Consider the following 19,959-nt stretch of genomic DNA (forward strand, 5'->3'; position numbering starts at 1 on the left):
ACTTTACCTCAAAAACATCTACAAAGAATATTTGACATTGAAGATTTCCTTTTGTATTATTCAGCAAAATATGAAATGTGTTGGTGTGGCATAGGTTGTTGACACAGTGGGTATACTAGTGCTAAAGAGAGTAGTCACAAGTCCAACTTGCATGGGGCTAGTAAGATGAGGGTACCTCATTTAATTAGTGAATAACCACACGTCATAAACTATGAAAGCAACTGAATGACTCATTCCTCATCTGATTCCCATTTGCCTTCCTGCTTTATTACCGAGTACAGAAATCACATGACGGTCAACTTTACAACTTGTGTTACTGCCAGTTTGATTTGGGATTAGTATCATGACAGTGCTTCCCATACATTGATTTATTTGTGGGGCCCGCCACAATATCAACATTGACAGCCACATATTGATTTTCAATTTTTTTACCATCTAAAATGGGTAAAATCTTATTTCATTGTAGAGCTGCACGAAGCGCATTGATTCGCTCAGCCCCTCCTTTCCCTGCTGTCGCTCTCTCTCACACAAACAAATTGAGCGGGACCAGTCTGAACAGCCCCTCCTCTCCGTGCACACTCTGAATAAAAAAAATCATCATGCACGAGGGGAAGGACTGTTGTTGGCTTTTTCCGGCAGAGAAGATTTCATGATCTCAAGTATCATGAACACCTCTGCACAAAATTGTCCAAAACTAAGGCATTCAATTAATTCTGATAATTTTGTCTATGTTCACAACGCTGTAAATCTCAGAGACTCTCAAATAAGTTATTAGAAAGCATGTAAGGAGCCCCAGTCAGTTACCAATCTAATTGTATCACACTGCATGAGTATTATCATGACCATGCTCTTCACCCAATTATGGCAGGTACCAGATTAGCATCACAGACAGTTGCTGCAATTATTCTGTATCACTGGATGTCCCCAGCTAATATTAATCCCATGGAAACGGGGCTTAAGCATCAAGATGAAAGTTCTCACTTATTGATTTATTCATTGAAATTAGTGAAGTGTAAGACAAGTGTTATTTTCTTGGAGACTGAGCAATATAAGATTTGGCACAGTGTGCATGTGAAGTGCACTATAATCAGTACAGTATCCAGGCAACAGACCTTGGGTCTTAGTAAATACAAGAAGGATAAGAACTAGATTCATCTTCATGCTGTCATTTTAAAAGAGAGAGAGGCCTGTATACCAGCCAAAACAAATCAAAACCCTTCTAAACTTTCAACTTAATAAGATTGTGTTCTTGGTTGTGTACACATTCAGACATGTTCTCCCCTCTTCTCATTACAAAGCTCTAATCAGGAGCTTCAGTGACATACTGTGTCAACACCGGAGCACAATGGGGGTTAATCAGGGTGTTTACAATGGCTTCTGCTCTCACAAATGTTGGACTTTGAGACACGAGACAGTGGTGTAATCATGTTGAAAGCTTGAGAAGCAACTCAACACTGATTCCATTACAACTTGGTTTCCATAACACCTTTAACCTAACACCCTACAGGGATTCCCAAAATACAAATGCACTGGGAAGGTAGCGATGGTCTAATGTTCAGAAATATGTAAGATAAATAGAAAATAAAACCATCCAAAGACAAAAGGCTACTTCCAGTTCATATTAATTTGATTTTTTACAAAAGTTGACATTTACAATATTTTAACATCATATTCAAAAAACTCAAACGTATTATTTATTATTGACTTAACTGACATTAGAGGATTTATGACACTTTCATTTCAGTTGTGCAGGTGTACCAAGTCCAAATGTGTAAACTGAATCCTTACATGCATGTACTGTATTTGAAATACTGAACTAATCCCATAATGCACAACGACAAGTTAGCCAAATAAAAGGTGTGTAACTGCAAGTGTAATCTCTTGGATTGATGGCGTCACTGGAAGACACTACAGGGATAAGTGGCCATTTTTGACAAAGCTTTGAGGACTTTAAAGTTTGGATGTAGCTGTAGCCCCTCTATCCCATTTTATGGACTTAAATGAGTAAGTGGAAGGTAATGGAATCCCTGTTTCCCGACAGTTTCCCAAGATTAAGCCCCTCTGTCACCCCTGGGAACATGGGCGTCTGTCAGTCCAAGTTAGCACTGAGCTCCCATTAGGAAAAGGAAGCACTGAGCCAGGCTTTCCTTACCCCAAATGCACAGAAATCCTGCCATTGTGCAACTCCCCAGGGGCTCAGGGATTTTAAGAAAGAATCCCAGCACCGAAACAGTATCTTCCAAAGCCAACAAAATAACTTCACTGTCTGAATTCTTTAGAAATTGCAGTAGGGGAGAGATGGTGTAGATCACAATTCTCTCAATTCCCAAAAATAGGTATAGACAGTTTGGTAAAAATGTTGTTATTGACGTAATATTAGTAAACATCACAGCCATTCCATGTATTTGCTGACCAGCTCCATCAAATGCAATTCAATTACCCAGGTATTGATTAGGCACTGACTGAGCATACGAAGCTGAGATAAACAGTCGGGGTTACTGCATCACATATTTATTGTTTAGCCTTTCCAAATTGGATCTGATATCACTTGTTTGGCTTACCGGAAACCCAATAAGAACAAAACACAAAACCGCTGCACCAGGGAGTCACCAGTACTACACAGAGAATAAAGGTTATGTCCTGTAATAATCCATGTGATAAATGTGACTAAAGCAGGACCAAAGAACACAGCACTGTGTGATTGTCAGCTAAACCCTAAAAATGTTCAAATGCGATAAAATTAAATACTTCTTTAAGCAGATTTTAAGAGGAATTTAGTTATTAGATCAAGCTTGGATTTCCATTGTAGGAATGTAAACCAATAGCAAACACCTCTTTTACATAGTAGCACTTACTCATGTTACTCATAATGCACACACACACACACACTACTGTAAAACAATATGAGATGGACTGATGACTGATTAGGTTAGGCAGAAGGATTAACATTAGTGTTAGAATTAAGCTTTGGGAATAGAACTTCTTTGAGTTTGTTTGCAAAATCTGAATAGTTTCACAACAGCTATTACGCCTAAAATCTGGGAGGGTTCACTGACTGAAGCTTAGGCTTTGCTCACATTGCATAAGTTGCTTAGTAATTGTTTGAATAACTAATATATTACTGAGCACATTAACAGTTTGTGTTTTGGCCTACCCCACTACTACTAATGCAAAAAGACAAGTTTACAGATATGATCTTGTCAATTTGCGTGAAAAAAAGAGGAAATGTAACATCAGTGGAAGTATTATGTTTGAGCCCCCTGCACTGTGAGTTAGATTAAATCAATCAGATATCAGATTTTGTTCACTACTTTCATTGCATTTAGCTGGTAACCTTAATCACAGCAACATGCGATTCCTACAAGATCTGATAAAGTTTAAAGGAAAAATCCCACTTGGATATACTTACTGCTATCAATCTGTGATATCTAGAGCATTCTATGTGTTGTTTTTGTGATCCCTCAACTTGTCTTGCCCACTCCAACTCAAGATTAGTGAAAGCCTTTCAACAACCCCCAAAGAGGAGTCATGAACTTCTTGCTTTCAGCTCTGGGCTACATATGAAGATGGGAAAAGCGATAGCAACACCTTAGTAAGAGCAACAGACAGGCAATTTCAATTAAAAAAAAAAAGGGTTTGGGCCTTATCTCCTTTCTCCTTCAGCCGTATGTCTATCACTAATAGCTGCTGTTTTCAGTAGAGATTTTGGATTTTTCCTTTATATTTCCAGAATGCCAACATTACAGGAAACCAATAACAAGAAAAAGGTAAAGGTCGCAGTTCCAAGGTAATACAAGCAGATAAGCTTCCTGTATCTCTTTACTGATAATGTCAAAGTTGGACTAGGGCCACCCAGGGGAGCAGTCATGCTCACCCCCAAAAGAGGGAGGTGCAGCGGGCTAGATTAGTCAAGATTAGAGTTTATCCCCTGCTACCAGCAAGCTGATGGGGATAACAGCACTCAAGAGACCAGTACTGTAAGCTATTTGGTTGACACTCTTAACTTGGGAGACTTGCAGTGAGTGAACTGCTAGTGTTTTGATCAAGGACAATTTGACCAGACAGTCCAAAGATTGTCATCAGCATCAATTTCTAGAACAACAAAAACAACCAATCAGACAGTATATGAAGGCCTGAATTAGGCCAGTCGGCTCTTTATTACTGATCTAAAATGCGTTCGTGTACATCAGGTTTGTACTTCAATGACAACTGCTAAATGCCCTGTCACAATTAAATTGTTGCCAACATTCAACAAATGGCCTCCCTGATTTGCAGGGCTGGCGGTGGTCCATGCCTGAAGGAGCCAGAGGAGACCTCTGCCTGCTGCTGTCGATACACAGAGGCTGACCTGCTACAGTCGGAGAGAACAGGACTCCTACTGTACAAGTCAAACATATGCCATTCAGCGGATGCTTTCATCCGCTTCACTACAGTGAGCGCTTGTATTTTCAGCATGGTTGGGCCCAGTGGAAATCTGAACCTTTCACCCTGGCAGTGGCAGTGCCAGGCTGTCGCCACTGAGCTACAAATAATTGACAACTGGAAGTTAGTTTAAAACTGGTTTCCAGACGTGAAACCAGCCACCAACTTCTGGATGCAAAAGTTGACAGAATGGCTGCTATATTTTAACTGTTTGTATGCTGGTCCTGTGTAATTATACTGATATTTTTGAGGAAAACTTGTAATAAAAGAAGAATTTTAATACATTTCTTTTTAGTTATCTCTGTCAGACACATAAAGCTTCACATTAAATGGATTTTACTCAGTGGCTTAACTTCACCAGTGACTCAAAAAGTAAAAAAAAAACACTCGTGAACTGAATTTAGATTACAAATTTGCAAGACAACACATTAGTGGGTAAAGTTATAAAAGACAAATTGCTGTGTGTCCTTGAGCCCGATCATTTCTGCAGTCGTAAAATATGAGGTTTTTCTACTTGCATTTTGTTTGGGTTTCTCTGCTGCCTTGTGGGTACACACTAACAGGTTATCGCTTCACTTCTAAACTTCTAATGAAGTAAATCATAGTAACAGCTATGGAAGATTTTACACATGTTCATACAGTGAGTGCAGGTGCAACAGACACTGTCAGAATAACTCAACAGACACGTTTACTACTTAACATCCGCTGAAACTATATTTATGGGGACGTGGTTCCTACCCAGCCAATTAAACTTCATGGTCAATAGTCACGTCTTTGACAAATGCGGGTCAATGATAGGAAATCATAAAAACAAGTAACTGGTAGCTAGACCACCTAAAGTTTTACTCATCCAATGAATTAGTCCCTTTCATACAGTGTTCCAAAACACATATTGTAGTAAGAATCTACATTCAGGTCCTGACAGTTACACATGTTCAAGCCATATTTATTCCCCTAAGTCAATAGAGGTTGCTAGCTCACTAACAGGACCCCTCTCTCCGTCTCTGCTACTTAGCTAACTAATATAAATCTATAGTGCGATGTAGTTTTCATTCTGATGTTGTGCAAAAGGTGCAAAATTGTGACACTGTGACTGTCAAATCTACCAGAAGAGGTATTGTGAAAAAACGTGAGAAAAAGACAGAAAGCAGACGCTTATTCTCATGCAAATAACAGCTAATGGTTTTAGCTGAATACTAATACTAAAGAGCCAGCAATGGCAGCTCAGGGGGTTCAGGAACTTGCATGTCATCAATCCTCAATTAGCTTCTTCCGTCCTAAGCCAACAGTTATTCTATTTCAATACCCTTCTTGAATGACCACATGCAAAACTAAACTCAAAGCTGTGGTGAAAAAATAATTAAAATAGAAAATAAAGTCGACCTGCTAGAACTATTGTGACACAAAGATGTTGATGTCCATGAGCCAAATACTCTAAACTGTGTACTCCTTTACAATACCTGCCAATGAAAGGCCTACAGTAGAAAAGTTTTAATCTTCAACATTTTTGAAGATTAATTTATGTACATTAATTAAGACTCATGTATAACATTATTTCTAAAAACAAATTGTAGAATTAAATCCTGTAGACTGTAGCTATATAGCAAAGAAGCCATATTGACTACACAGAAATTCACCTCTGATATGAGAGAAACACAATAGTGACAGCAATGCTGCATCATGCAGCACTGTCCAGACAAATGCCAGTCAGCTGAGGGGCGATTGTGTCACTTTCCAGAGTGTAGTGACAGCATGCATTCTTGCTGGGGGGCGACCAGCTGGGGAGCTCTGAGAGTGCGTCTGTGTGTATACATGCGTTTGAATGGGATGGGGATTGAGGGGTTCAGGAATGTCGGGGTGAGTGGGAACAGAATCATGTGTATGAGACTGTGTGTGTGTGTGAGACAATGAAAGCCATCCCACTCAGTTCTAAAAGCCTCCATTCATGGCGGACCTGAGTCATCTGATTCTCTGCAGTGCAAAAAAACTCAATGTAATTTTATCTCATAACCCGCTAACAATTTCACTTTTTGTTCATCTTTTTCTATGAAACAAGGCAAGACCTGAGGTAGATTTATCTATCTAAGTCTTGTCACTTTGTATCCTCAAAATTATGAACTGAATTGAGGCTGAACAGTCTCTATTACTTCGGCAGGGAATCCAAAGACAACATGAAGAAGGCAGTTTGGCTCTAAATTAACACGGATCAATCGTTACATTTGGGAAGAGTCAAGTCAAATCCTTGGGCCATCCAAGGACACAATGTGATAAAGCATCAAGCTATGTACAATAGATCAGAGCAAGCTAAGAGCCAGGAAGAAATAATATGGCGTTACACTGTTGCTATAAGACTGTCAGTCAGCCTGCCATCCAGTGCAGGTTGCACTTGCTCCCTCGGCAGTCAGAAAGAGTCCAGCTCCCCAGTGCCCCAGCTCAGAAAACTAGGAAACCAGCTCAGCCTGCATGACCCAATTAGAAACATCCCCTGGACGGTGGAGATACATCAGTCTCTGTCCTATCCATCAAACAGCCCCATAGGTCCACCAAGAACAGCTCCAAATAGTGCGGGTGTGAGTAACACCTCATGTAATGGAGATGTGGGATAAAGACAGCGCACTGCTAAAAAGACATTTGCTGGAGGGACTGGAGAAGAGTGTTTCCCAGCTGGTCCAAGAACTTGAATCTGTGACCTTTCAGTCAAAAGCCCACATAGCAATCATCAATAAAGCCGAGTTTGATGAGAGGCGTGCAAAGTGACCCACATTGCTTGCAAATAAGGGCAATCAATAGAGTGATGGCAGATAACATGACAGAGGAGGTACGGCCTGTAATTATGGGCAAAGATTAGAGAACTGGCTTGTGACTGAACAGTTTGAGTACCTGAATGGGTTGAAAAAAATCTGTTTGGAGGAAGTTTTGCAGACAATTATTGAGCGGGGATGGTGGTGATGAACATCTCAGGTATGGTTGCTCCATAAAGCCAGTGTTGGATATTTTAGATTAAAGCAACATTATTTAACTATTTTACCTTAAAGTCAGGTAACATAACGCTTTATGGCACAGCAAGAAAGACGTGGGCTCGGCCTTCTTGTCGTCGGACTAGTAAGTAATATTAAGCAAAGTTGTTGACTTGCTAGTTTTCTTTTTATATGCCAAGTCAGCCCACCAAATCCAAATCCTTCAGCTTGTCAACAAATGCACGTGTACAGCTGTCTATGAGGGTGAATTGCACTCTGAAAACTGTAGGGGCAACAATCCTTACATAATGTTGCTTTAATTGGATTAATTTAAAGACAGGATGCACAGGGTGTTCTCTCACTTCTACATTGTCTGTTTCAATGTCATCTTTGGTTTGTGGCTGCTGCTTGATGAAAAGGAAAGTAGGTCCTTCACGTAAAACTTTTGAAGCTTTCATTATGTGGTTAGTTCAAAGGAATATTATTAACTGGAAACAACTCTAGGGCTTTTCGGACATGCTATGGCTTTCATGAGGAAGTCGCACAAGGCTCCACTGCTTTGGGTGGCTTTGTTATTCTTTTACAAAAATTATTAATGGCAAGGTCTTAATTAAAGCTTCTGCGGTTAGTGCAGAGACCTACAGAGGGGAAGTTTCTATGGCTCATTAGCTTTTATTTTCCCTTTGAATGTCTTATTACACTATAACTAGAATTAAGTTTCTTAGATCTTTATCAGGGTGCAGAGAGTCTAACCTCTAGCTTGCCAAGACCCAATCAACTGTTGGACATACCCACAAACAAAGGCCAAATTCAGGCAAAAATGCAGATCTATGAACACAAAGGACATAAAGGCCAGAAAGCTGCTCATAGTGATGCAGATTTACATGAAAAAACATTCATATTGCAATTGTAAGCCTATTCTACAGTTATAATGCAAGTCGTTTTGGATGAAGGCATTCTCTATGTGCTTGAAATTTACTTTAAAATGCCAAACCTCCCTGTCCTCACAGTAACATGCTGTCAACATCTGTCAGTAATGATTCTTTTCAGAGTGAGCATTAGGTGCATTGGCTAGCATGACAAGTAACAACAATTGTTAACAGCTTGCCTGCAGAGAGTGGCAGTGCAGCCCTGGCACACAGCCGGTATCTCCTTCACTCTGATGCTTATTTTTGTGTGTGTGTGTGTGTGTGTGTGTGTGTGTGTGTGTGTGTGTGTGTGTGTTTGTGTCGCACTGCAGTTTGAGTGCCAGGCTGCCTTGCTCGCTACTCCTTGAAAGCTCTTTTTCTATTTCAGTGCATGAACACACAGACCTGACATTTGAACAAGATGAATATGTTCACCTTGTCGCAGACAGACACGCAACATCAGGCACTAACAGACACACACAGACATGCACACAAAGCCAGAAAGTCAAAGGGACATCCAGACTGAGCAGCTGATTTGTTCTTTGGTGGCTGTTTTATAATTCCATCCTTCTATTCATCCAACTGTTTTCTATACTGCTTATCCAGTTTACAGTCCAGATGGGCTACAGGCTATCCTAGCATGCATCCGGCAAGACTATATCCTGGACAAGTCGCCGGTTTATTTAATATTTGGGATGGCACTGTTCTGGCACTGTTCCGCCTATGTAAACTCAAATTCATCAAGTGGCACCACCCTTAACATCTTGACATCATCACACAGCATTGTCAGTAGGTCTTACACATTGAAAGATGACACATAAAAGATGTCTACCATAAGTCAATGTGAATGAAACAAAGACAGGTAAAAAGACCTTGTATACTATAAACTGACCGTGTCTTACCCAAGATCACAATTTATGTGTTTTCATGATGAGCAAAGAAACCGATTCTTATGCCTACAGTAGTCTCTTTTAAATAAAAGGCAACCCACCAACCATGCGATACCATTTATGGTAAGTTGTCATCAACCTAACTGAAAGCAGCTTTCGCCTAGTCCAGCGGCCTACTTTATTTGAATATATTTGGTTGTGAAATTAAGTACCTGCAGGTTTTACTAGATATGTTGAGCCATTTGGCTTTTCTTTTCCTCCCTGCTTCAGAAGAGCACATTTCTTATGTGTGTCTACTTTGGCAGATACAGCCTTCAAATATCCACTTAGCCCTTGTTGGAGGTGAACAGCAGCCAACGAATCAACTGCTTTATCTGAAAGCTCCTTTAGATGAAGGGCATTATACAAATCAGCTACAGGCAGGTCACATGAGCACCAGAATGGCTAATTATCAGTTATGTTGCCTTCAAGATCAGGCACAGAAAATGGGGAAACAATGCCACTCTGGTCATCATTGGATAATATAAGAACAGTGAGTTTCCAGAAATTACAGGAAATGGAACAAACATGGAAATAAACATGCACACACAGTGGGGAGGGAGGGGCCTAATCTCCCATCTACTTTGGTAATCCACCACATGATCACCTCTCACCCCAAACGTGCATGTGTTCATAAAGACCCATCTGGACCCAGACTGGCAGGCATTTGCTGACAACTGCATCACTGTTTTAGTACGTGGATTTTGTTTGTATGCCATGGCTTCCTCTTTACAAACTGTCCAAATCTGCTGAATTATAGTAACATACATGAAAGCATCTGACTACATCTAACACACTGAGGACAAAAGACGCCTCCTCATATCAAAGATATAACTACAGCAGAATTTGAAAAAAATAATGAAAGACATAAGTATAATGACAAGACCGTCAATCAGCTTCTCTGAAACAGCTAATCCCTTGTTCTTGTTGTTTCACTAATGCCACAGTGTCAACATGCCAGCTCTTTTCTCTGCTTCACCGGGAGAGGACAGACGGCTTCTGCTGAGATTAAGAAGATCATAACCACAGGATTAGTGATTAGCATCTTACTTTCAGGGATTTCTCATTTGTCTCATTTAAAGCTGTGTGGTGCTGATTTATGTAATGACAAAGAAGGAGCTTCAATCACATTGTAAAAACTACAGCATCTAATTTGGTATTGCACTTGTTTTCGCTCCAGCTCAGCTGAGCAGAACGTAGATGGTTATGTTGTGGCTTGTTCAATCAATAGCGCTTTCTATGCTTTAATCTTTGCAACATAAATAAATGACAAACTACTACAACTGTGTTTAATAAAGCATATTTAGTGTCTGAGTCAATTTTATTCATGATTAGCAGCATCTTAGACTGATGAAAATGGCTAAATTTAAGTATTCACACTCTTCCCTGAGTAGACCACGGATTTCCAGCTCATCAGAGCGTTAAGGTGAGTGATGAAGGGGACATCCTCAATCTAGCCTAAACCCGTCTCTGACAGACACTTCCCTCTAAAATAACATTCTTCCATATCTTGTAGTCATAGCAGTGCAGCTCACGTACTTTGAGGAAAACTGACAAGAAATATCAGTCAGTTCTGTAGGAAAAAATGATCCCATACTGGGAATGACATCATGGATGATTTCAGGAGCGACTACAGACTACCAACACAGCCCGGGGCCAAAAACAGAGAGGTGTGCTGCATTACATTTCTCATTTCCTGCTGCTGTCATGACATCCAACAAGGAAAATAGCCTTTAGGGCAGATTCAAAACATAAAAACGTTATAGTGTAGGTATGAAGCTGATCCTCTTATTCAGAGCAACGTGTGTCACTCAAGGACATTTTGGCGGGACAAATGACTGGTGATGGATGTGCAGTAGTTTCTGTAAGATTGACCTTGTGACCTTTTGGTCAGGGGCCTATTTCACTTAACACCAGGCTATCACACTCTTTTAAAATCAGACAGGGGATGATGATGGTTTCCCCATGTCTATACATCAACAGTGTCTGTGCAGTAAAAACCTAAATGTACTTCGAAAAAGAACTATGATGTATCTAATCACAAAGGCAGCTACAAAGGCAATTCATATTATGATGAATGCCAATTACAAACCAGCATGCGTCCGCTTTAAAACATGCCTCCACTTAAATATAGGAGTTCAAGCATCATGAGCCAACTAGCACAGTTTCTAGGATGTCAACTAGCTACTGCCCAAATTTAAGGCGCTCTGATTACATCAAATAATTTGAAGACAAAGTATGTTAGCAAAGGCTATATGAACACATTAGTGTGGACTGCAGCACTGATAAACATCCATATATCATGATCCCTTTTTCTCCACCGACTTCCATTCATTTCAATGAAAGAGACAAAACATGATGGGTGCTCAGCTATAACAGCAGCCTCTGACTGGTTTGTTTAGAACACAACCAAATGTGGTTATGTGGTATATTGCTGACACAATGTACAACCACTATTCAACCTGTTTTGCAAAGAAACCTTAATGCATCTTACACCAAACAAGACATATGGAAGTGTGGAGAGATGACATATTGTTCTTACAACGCGCGAGGATCCTCATCAGTGTTAAAAACTCTTGGTTCTTGGCAACTATTACCCTCTTTCCTCCCATTTGCTTGGCTTAGTTCATCGTTTCCTGGTTCCTTAACTCAAAGTTTCCGTAGCAAACACCAGGAGCTGTCATCAAGTCAGTCCCATTTGGCACTTTAACCTGAAATATTGTACCTCATTCCAGTCGGATTTGGTCGTCCTTATTGTCAGTATTTCCCTTATGTTTGCATGCTGATTGATTGAAATCTGTTTAGAAATGTAATCTAGTGTCTATTGGATGTCTCCCATTGCATGGGACTTACTATAAGATTTATGCCTTTGCAAAATATGTTTTTCTGATTCAGTTACAACTTAAAAGAACAGAGACCAAAACAAGGTCAGATACCAGTTGCAGCTGTATTTTGCTGTTTAGAGTAGAATTTGTTTTGGTGTTGACTTCTTCATACATACTTTGTTATAACACGGCACACTTACCAAAAACACTTGAACCTCGAATCCTAAGATAAAATACTGTGTGTATACTGTGGAAAGTAGAGAGAGGATTAAATCTCCAGTCACAGTAAAATATACACTGAACAGACTAACAACATAGATCAGTCTGGTGATTTGACTGTTAGGTGCAATGATATCACTGGAATGAAATCAGCATGTAGATGATATCACTTTCCCTTTAAGGCATGTCATAATGGAACATTGTATTATTCACAGCCTCCTCGACATGCCATGACTTGGATAGAAAGAGGTGGGGGTTCAGAGATACCTCAGACAATACAAAACAAATAGAAAGGAGACACTTAACAAGTTAAGTCAAGCTTTGGAAAAAAAAAAAAAGACATCTTGCCAAGAGAAGTTAGTCACATTATACATTTTTGCCACATAACGCAGCAATATTTAGCATTAACAAGAGGCTGAGTGCCATCTTCAGACAACTAAACAGCCATTTTTGACCATGGAGATATTGCAAAAAGGATATAAATAACTCATTGTGACCCTTCTCTGCACAAAACTTGAAACATGAACAGACTGAAAAGACAAAGCACACTGAATACCTAATTTTTGCAAAGGCACAGTGGCGCATGGGAGGTAGGGTAGAGCAGGTTGGGGAGTCGATCCCCGGCTCCCCCTGTCATGTCCAAGTGTCCTTGAGCAAGACACTGAACCCTAAGGTGCTCCCGATTGGAAACCAGCACCTTGCATGGCATCTCGGTCGCCATTGGTGTGTGAATGGGTGAATGAGACTCAGCTGTAAAGCGCTTTGGGAACCGTGAAGGTTGAAAAGCGCTTCATAAGTGAGATCATTTACCATTTACCACAGAGAAGAACACACTGACCACTTTTTATTACTAACAACCTTAGATGATCTGTCAAGATTCTGTTAGTTAATATTTAGCAAACCTTTGATATAACTGTGATAGAACTGAAACGATTAGTCAATCAAAAGAAAAATAATCAGCAACTAATTTGATAATCGATTCATGGAAATGGAAAGTTAGAAATAGCACAAAAGAAAATGCCACAAGTTCTAAGATTCCAGCTTGGATTTGCTGTTTCTCATATATCATAGTAAACAAAAAATCTTTGGGTTTTGGTCAGACAAAACAACTTTGGGCTCTGGAAGTTGTTATTAGCATTTTTCACCATGAATTGAAATTTCATGAACCAAAACGATTAATCCATTAAGTCAAAAAAATAACCAGCAGATTAATCGATAAAGAAAATAATAATTATTTGTAGTCTTAAATTGTGATGATTACAGCTGCAGACAAGAAATTTGAATAAACTAAACGTTAATGTGCAGAGACAGTCCAAGATGACCTGCCCTTTTGCACAGACTCAGCTGTCATGCCAAAGTCTCCGTTTTAAGCAGGTTTTAAATCATGTACCGTATTCTAAGCTGTACAAGACAGCCTGTCTGGCAACACGGCTTAACTGCCAGTCTATAAAGACTTAATTCATTATTTTACACTGTCTGCTTTTACTGAGTAGGATTAAAGGAAAACCACCAACCAACATAAAATACTTCAGTGAGTTAATCTCTCAAACTTGGCTTTGTTTAAAACTGACAAGATGTCTTATTACACTCAATGTGCCAAACTGGGTTTGCTTTGCAGGTTTTTGGTTATATAATTTAAACTTTTTCCATTTGTTCCAATGCATACATAGTATTTATCAGTTGAATGTTTTCCCCCCAGAAATGTCTTTCATCATAACAAGGCAAGTGATGAAAGTAAACAATGAGTTATTCTCTCACAGTTGTGCTTTGATATGAATTTGCCAACAGCAAAACAGTCCTCAACCACCAGTCAGGAGAAAGCCAATTCATCCAACCATTAAGAGTGTTCTAGGGGGAAAGAACAAGTCAGTTAATTTCATTGGGTTTCCGTTCATACAAACACCCTGTGGCTCTATGATATAAATCAATCAACCTAACCAACTGAAGGTTTCCAACCTCATCAAAGGGCCACTCAGTCTCTTCAGAAGTTCAGAGGAGTCTAAACACCGTCATTAGTGACAACGTTGCTGACGAGATGGTGAGAGGAAGCGGCGAGCAAGGAGATAATGAGAGCAGGTGTGAATGCTTCATCAAGGTGTTGGGTTTTACTGACATGGTCATTGGTTGCCATTTGTCTAAGCTCAGTTCCCATGGTGACACCTTTGAGAGGATTATTTTGTAATTCAAAGTGGACAATAAGGTTAACTTGCTTTGTAAGAACAACATTATCTCTCCCAATCTACATATTTCCAATACTGGTAGAGAGTTATCTTCTCCCTTTCAGCAATACTAAATGAATCTAGCAAAGCCATTTCAGTGCAATCCATATTGTGAATAAAAGGACATAAACATAATTACTATGTTGTGATTTCATGGCAATAGTCTCAGTTTCAGTTGCTAGAAAAAATGCATTCATGATCTAGCTAGCAAAGTGTTTTTACAGTGCAAACCCTCCCATTGTTACTACTATGTCAAAACATGTGCGAAGTATTACTTTAGGTATATAATAAATGTATGATAATAAGGATATGTCCATTTACTGCCATGGTGGTGCTACAGCAATCTACAGGGTAAAATCTTATGAACTATAATTCAGCTTCTACTCCGGATGCAATGATGGCATGACCACCAGAACCTGTTGACAGAGAAGCATAAATCTGGTTTCAAGGGTCTCTGTGTGGTTAGCTAGTGCACAGTAGAGCTCAAATTATTCTCACCTTCCAAAACAAAACAAAATTAAAGAGTAACTGCTGTATGTTATTAAGAAAAAATAAAAATCACCCCAAACACACTTGGTGTGAACAGGCCCTAAAATAGCACGAGGATGTGATAAAACGTGCCTCTGCAAGATGTGTCTGTGTTACCTGATTGTTAACATGGATGCCCATTGTTTGAAATGGCACACCTTCGGAAGGTAAGGTGCCTTTTAAAAATCAAGAATTTAATATTGCCCATATGGGTCTTTGATGAAATATAAAACAGTTCCAATTATTATGAACAGCTAAGAGTACAAACCAAAAAAAGCCAGGCAAAGACCATGACAGTTTACAACTGACTCCACTGTGAGGATGCTGGCTGGAGTTTCTTTGCACGTTTTGATTAGCCACTGACAATAAATGGCAAACAGGGAACTCATTGTTATAATCTCTAGCCTCAAGTCCAGAGATCATATATGACACAGCAGTTGAATATAAGCAGTTAAACATGGGCCATTGGGAGGCTTTGTGTTGTTCTATTCATTCAGGAACCAGTGACCTGTCTCTGGTTCCCTGAGGTGACTGAAGGACCATCATCTGGTGTTTATGGGTAATGAAATCAGTCCCCGTGGGGGAAGAGTGATAGGAACAACAACACGGGAGTGGTATCAGTTCACTCCTGCCTTTTCAGCTCTCAGCCCTGATCTGCCTCAAGATTCTAGGTCAGTAGTGGCTTTTTAAAGATTTGATAGAAGCCTCCAAGGAGTTTGGTGCTGCTAAATAGGCCTGTAGTGACGCCTGACACCCTTAAAGAGGATCTGTCATGTTCAATACTACTTTGAGATGTAATATACTTGGATACGTTTAAACACAGTATGGTAATAACTATACGTGAATACATATCAGTTAGTAAGATATCCAGAGTTGTAAACATCCAACAAATACTAGTCTCAAACTATAAGAAAAGTGCATAGAAACTACATCATTGTCTTCTGAGGCAGTCAGTCAAGTTGCAGCAATGAGAAATCTGACTGGTGCATCAGATATATCATTTTAATGTTGTGGAACAGTCTGACCCATACAAATATAGTCTGCCAGCTGATGATAATAAAGATTAAATAAATATGCAGGGATGCAGCAATATAGCTCAGCCAATACCACTATCTAATATTTCCCCTATTCATGCTGACCAATATTGACACTGGCATTATTAAGTCTTAGTGTCAAGTGCAAGTACTACACAGGATAAACCTGTTAGACAACAATAATACTAGACCAATACAATGCTGCGGTTTTAAAGTTGATGTCAGATGTTGATAAAAGGTAATATTTGAATATGTTGATGCTTCTCAGAAAATATGTCAGTATGGGTTACAAATCATTCACATTCCCAGACCCCAACAGTTCAAAAACTAATAGTACACAGTGTTCGTTCATTTTTACATTTTTGTTGAAAAAATTACTTAAATGATTAATTGAGTATCATAATTATTTCTGTGGACTGATCATTTCAGCTCTACTGTCCATCTTTGTTTTTTCAAACAGGTGATAACTGATGAAAGTGTGATGACGGCTAATCAAAGATATAAGGGTGGCACCCAAAGGCCATATATTCAGTGGGCACCTGATTAGTTAAATGTTAATGAGGGGTGAGTATGGGGGGCCGCAGTCCTCTCCTGTGCAGAGGCCCCATAATCCTTACCCACACCCCTGCTACTTTGAACGTTCACTTTATGAAACACATCGTGCCACAGTGGGCTTTGAATCAGATCTTTAAGCCTTTATGTAAACCAGCAAAGTTGTGACTACATTAAACCAACAGGCAACAGATAATCAGCCAGTCAGTGTTTTGAAGGCTGTCAAGAGGACAGCTCACTGCAGGATGACAGAGTCAAATGCAACGGGGGCAGGCAAGTGTCGTGATTGAAATTCTCCCAGAACAAAACCTCGTTTGTGTGATTATTGTTCACCAGGCTCGCAATGAGGCAAAAATCCATTCCACATGATGCATTCATTGTTTTCAGCCAAACGCGCACCAGGCCCCACAGCAGCCGCAGCTACTGTACAATGGCCCTCACCAAAAACAACTGAAAGCCCACTGCAACATTTAGGAGGGTCTAGTACAAATAGGTGCAACATACTATTTGGGATATTTTTGGAGTTACGTTATATCATTAGAGATTAAAAATGTAACTTTCTATGTCGAGGGTAACAGTAGTTTTAGCTCAGTATTGATTTATCTGAGGTAAGTTATGATAGGAATGTTATATTGCAGGAGATTAAAATACCAATAAATTCAACATGTTCGCGATAAATGCATTACTAAGCAACAGTCACACTGTAACCCGGCGCGGGAACTTCACAGGAACATAAGCGGGATCTTTAGCCAGCATCGGAGTCTGTTATTGCAGTTTGAGTAACGCTTCAACAGGTGACGAAGCAATAAAATCAAACTGGGAAAGGCGCTGCAGATACAGGCTGCAAACCAGTAACTAAGGCCACACAACGACAACAAAACACCTGCGCCAAAGGGAAGCAAAGTGCTGAGGAGTTAATACAGTATGTGGACTCTCGTGTTTGTACTCACCTCTATCCATTTCTGCGCCTCCTGAAACGCGCAGTCTGCGGCCGACTCGGTCACAGGGTGATGCTGATGAGACGGTCCTATGTCTGCAACCGGACTTGCCATTGGCGAAGAGGCTCTGCTCTCCAACTATTAAAGCCTGTAAAAAAATATGTAAGGCAGCTCAGCGCCGCGTTATTCCACCAAAATTAGTCGTGAACCGTGTCGGTCAGCCCGTTCTCCTCCGTCGGTTGTAGGTGTTGCAGCAGCAGCAGCACCGGCCAGGCGAACGAACCAGTTCCTGCTCTCCGGTATCGCTCCTATTGGAGTCTGTGGAGACATCCACCGTCAAGTCAGCCAGTTACTTACAGGGCTTCCGGTTTGACGGCTCAAAATAAAAGTTTTAGTTGATGCATGTACTGTATAACTGGGGTTATTTAAATTTCACACAGTATTACAATAAATGCCTCGTAATTTGGATCCTTTCAGCATTTTCTTAATAATTAACAAGCTTAATAATAGCTAACTTAGCTTAAGCCATCTTACTGAAAACTGGCCGCTAGCTAGCTAACGTTAACGTTAGTGTCTTGATTAGCTTGACATAATGTTCCAGCTTAATGTTACAAGAACATGGACATTTGAGAATGATTAGTTAAGTTACATCTTGAAAACTTAAAGAGTGCCAATTTTAAAGTTAAACTGGAAGGTGGTGAAAACTGGAAAACGCCAGGACAGACAAGAGAAGGTAAGTTAACGTTAGCAATTCACCCGCAGGCTAATACGTTAGCTAACATACCTTTCCTATCCAACATACCATACAAAGGTGAACAGCCCCACTTTGTGCCTTTCCTGTAGCTAATCATCATTTTTTACATCCAAGACTTTTAAGCTAACGTTACATTAGCTCGTGATTAACGTTAACTACATTAGCGTCATATAACTTAGTGTCGATGTAAAACCCTGTAGGTCGTTTCAAAACACTCAACCTACCATTTCCAGATCCCTCAAAGACTCCTTTACCCAAATGAAATGAAAGTTATTCCAATGGCTGCACAATTGAAAAGGGTTTTTTTGTTTTTCAAGTTGTAACTCTGTTTCTCAAACTTAATATCAATTGCACCCGGAAGTAAAAATGCATCTTTTGGCGGTACAAACCAAGAAGACAGGTAACCGGAAATTGAATGTTTATTTGCTCGTTGCGTATGATTAAGGAAAATATGAATTCATTATTAGGAAATAGTACACACTAGAAAATAATCTAATGAAGACTGATGAAGATATGTGAACATGATAGTAAAACCTTTAATTCCTGATAGTAACATTTTAATTTCAGAGGTGGTTCTACAAGATCAAGATCACATAACGTTACCACTTCTGGCTCATGTCTGAAGGTTTGTTAGGCTGAATAAAACGGTGAGAAACCTCAAAAAAATCTTTGTTAATGTCCAGCTTAATATTTTTGTTTAAACTGCATGAATAGGCCTCCTCTCCTCCAGCCATTTGTTTAGGGCTTTTATTTTGGCTGTAAAACAGTTTCCGGTAGTAATCTTGCTGTTCCTGGCTAACTTGATGCAGCTGGACTGACAGGACTTGCACGCCGCAGTATGATTCGCTTGAACGGCCAAAAATACACAGAGCAGCGCCGCTCCACTACCAGCCAATGAGGACAGCAACACACTAGGGATCCGACACCCACTTTCACTATATGGGGCAACTGAGAGAGCAGAGAGTTCACTCATTTAGAGCAAAGACACTCAAAACAAAGGGTCAACTCTGACCTCCAGTCATTGATCATTGTGTCTTTATCTTTGTTAATTAATGTATTCACATATCACTTCGTGTCATATCAGTGATTCTGGTCAAAAATATGGCTTCTGTGATTTGTTAGTCCAAAAAATATATTGAACTCAATTTTGCAAGTAAAAACTTGGGTAAACTAAGTTCACCTGGGTTTCCCTCCACCAAGCCTATAAAAAAAGATTAATAATGAAATGGTTGATATAAAAAAGCTATAGAGGCTAAGGTGGGAAAACATTTTGAAGCTTTGTCTTTCTATTGTGCCACATTTATTTAGTTCATGCTGAATTGGAAAATCCCTTAATGGTAAATTCAACGTCAGTTTCCTCAGTCAGTCATATCTTAATTCTCATTGTCAGGGTCCTTGTTAAGGTGATTTTGGGGTATTATAATAGTTTTTGCTTTGGAAATGCTAATGCTTCAACACAGACAAATGCTCAATAGACAGAAAGCTGCAAAAAAAACATGAGCAAGTTTGCACTTCAACCCAGGAAATTATTTTGTAATTTGTATTCTGCATCTTAAATTTGATATCTCACCAGCTTCCTACCTGTGAACACAGTCAGCTGTGTTCACTGGAGTGCACAACCAAGCCAGATGTATTGCTGTGTTTTGCCCCTCTTCAGTCTTTTTAAAGACATTA

General features: G+C 39.8%; 1 protein-coding gene across 1 annotated transcript in view; it reads right to left on the reverse strand.

Moving 5' to 3' along the window:
• Positions 1-17,665, reverse strand: part of LOC139291045 (LIM and calponin homology domains-containing protein 1-like) — an 80,827-nt gene extending 63,162 nt beyond the window's left edge. Inside the window, exon 1 of the mRNA XM_070912943.1 lies at positions 17,544-17,665. Coding sequence (XP_070769044.1) covers positions 17,544-17,645 — 102 coding nt within the window. The 5' untranslated portion in view covers positions 17,646-17,665. The remainder of the gene's footprint in view (positions 1-17,543) is intronic.
• Positions 17,666-19,959: the final 2,294 nt, after the last annotated feature.

The sequence above is a fragment of the Enoplosus armatus genome, chromosome 10, assembly GCF_043641665.1.
Source record: "Enoplosus armatus isolate fEnoArm2 chromosome 10, fEnoArm2.hap1, whole genome shotgun sequence".
Classification (NCBI taxonomy): domain Eukaryota; kingdom Metazoa; phylum Chordata; class Actinopteri; order Centrarchiformes; family Enoplosidae; genus Enoplosus; species Enoplosus armatus.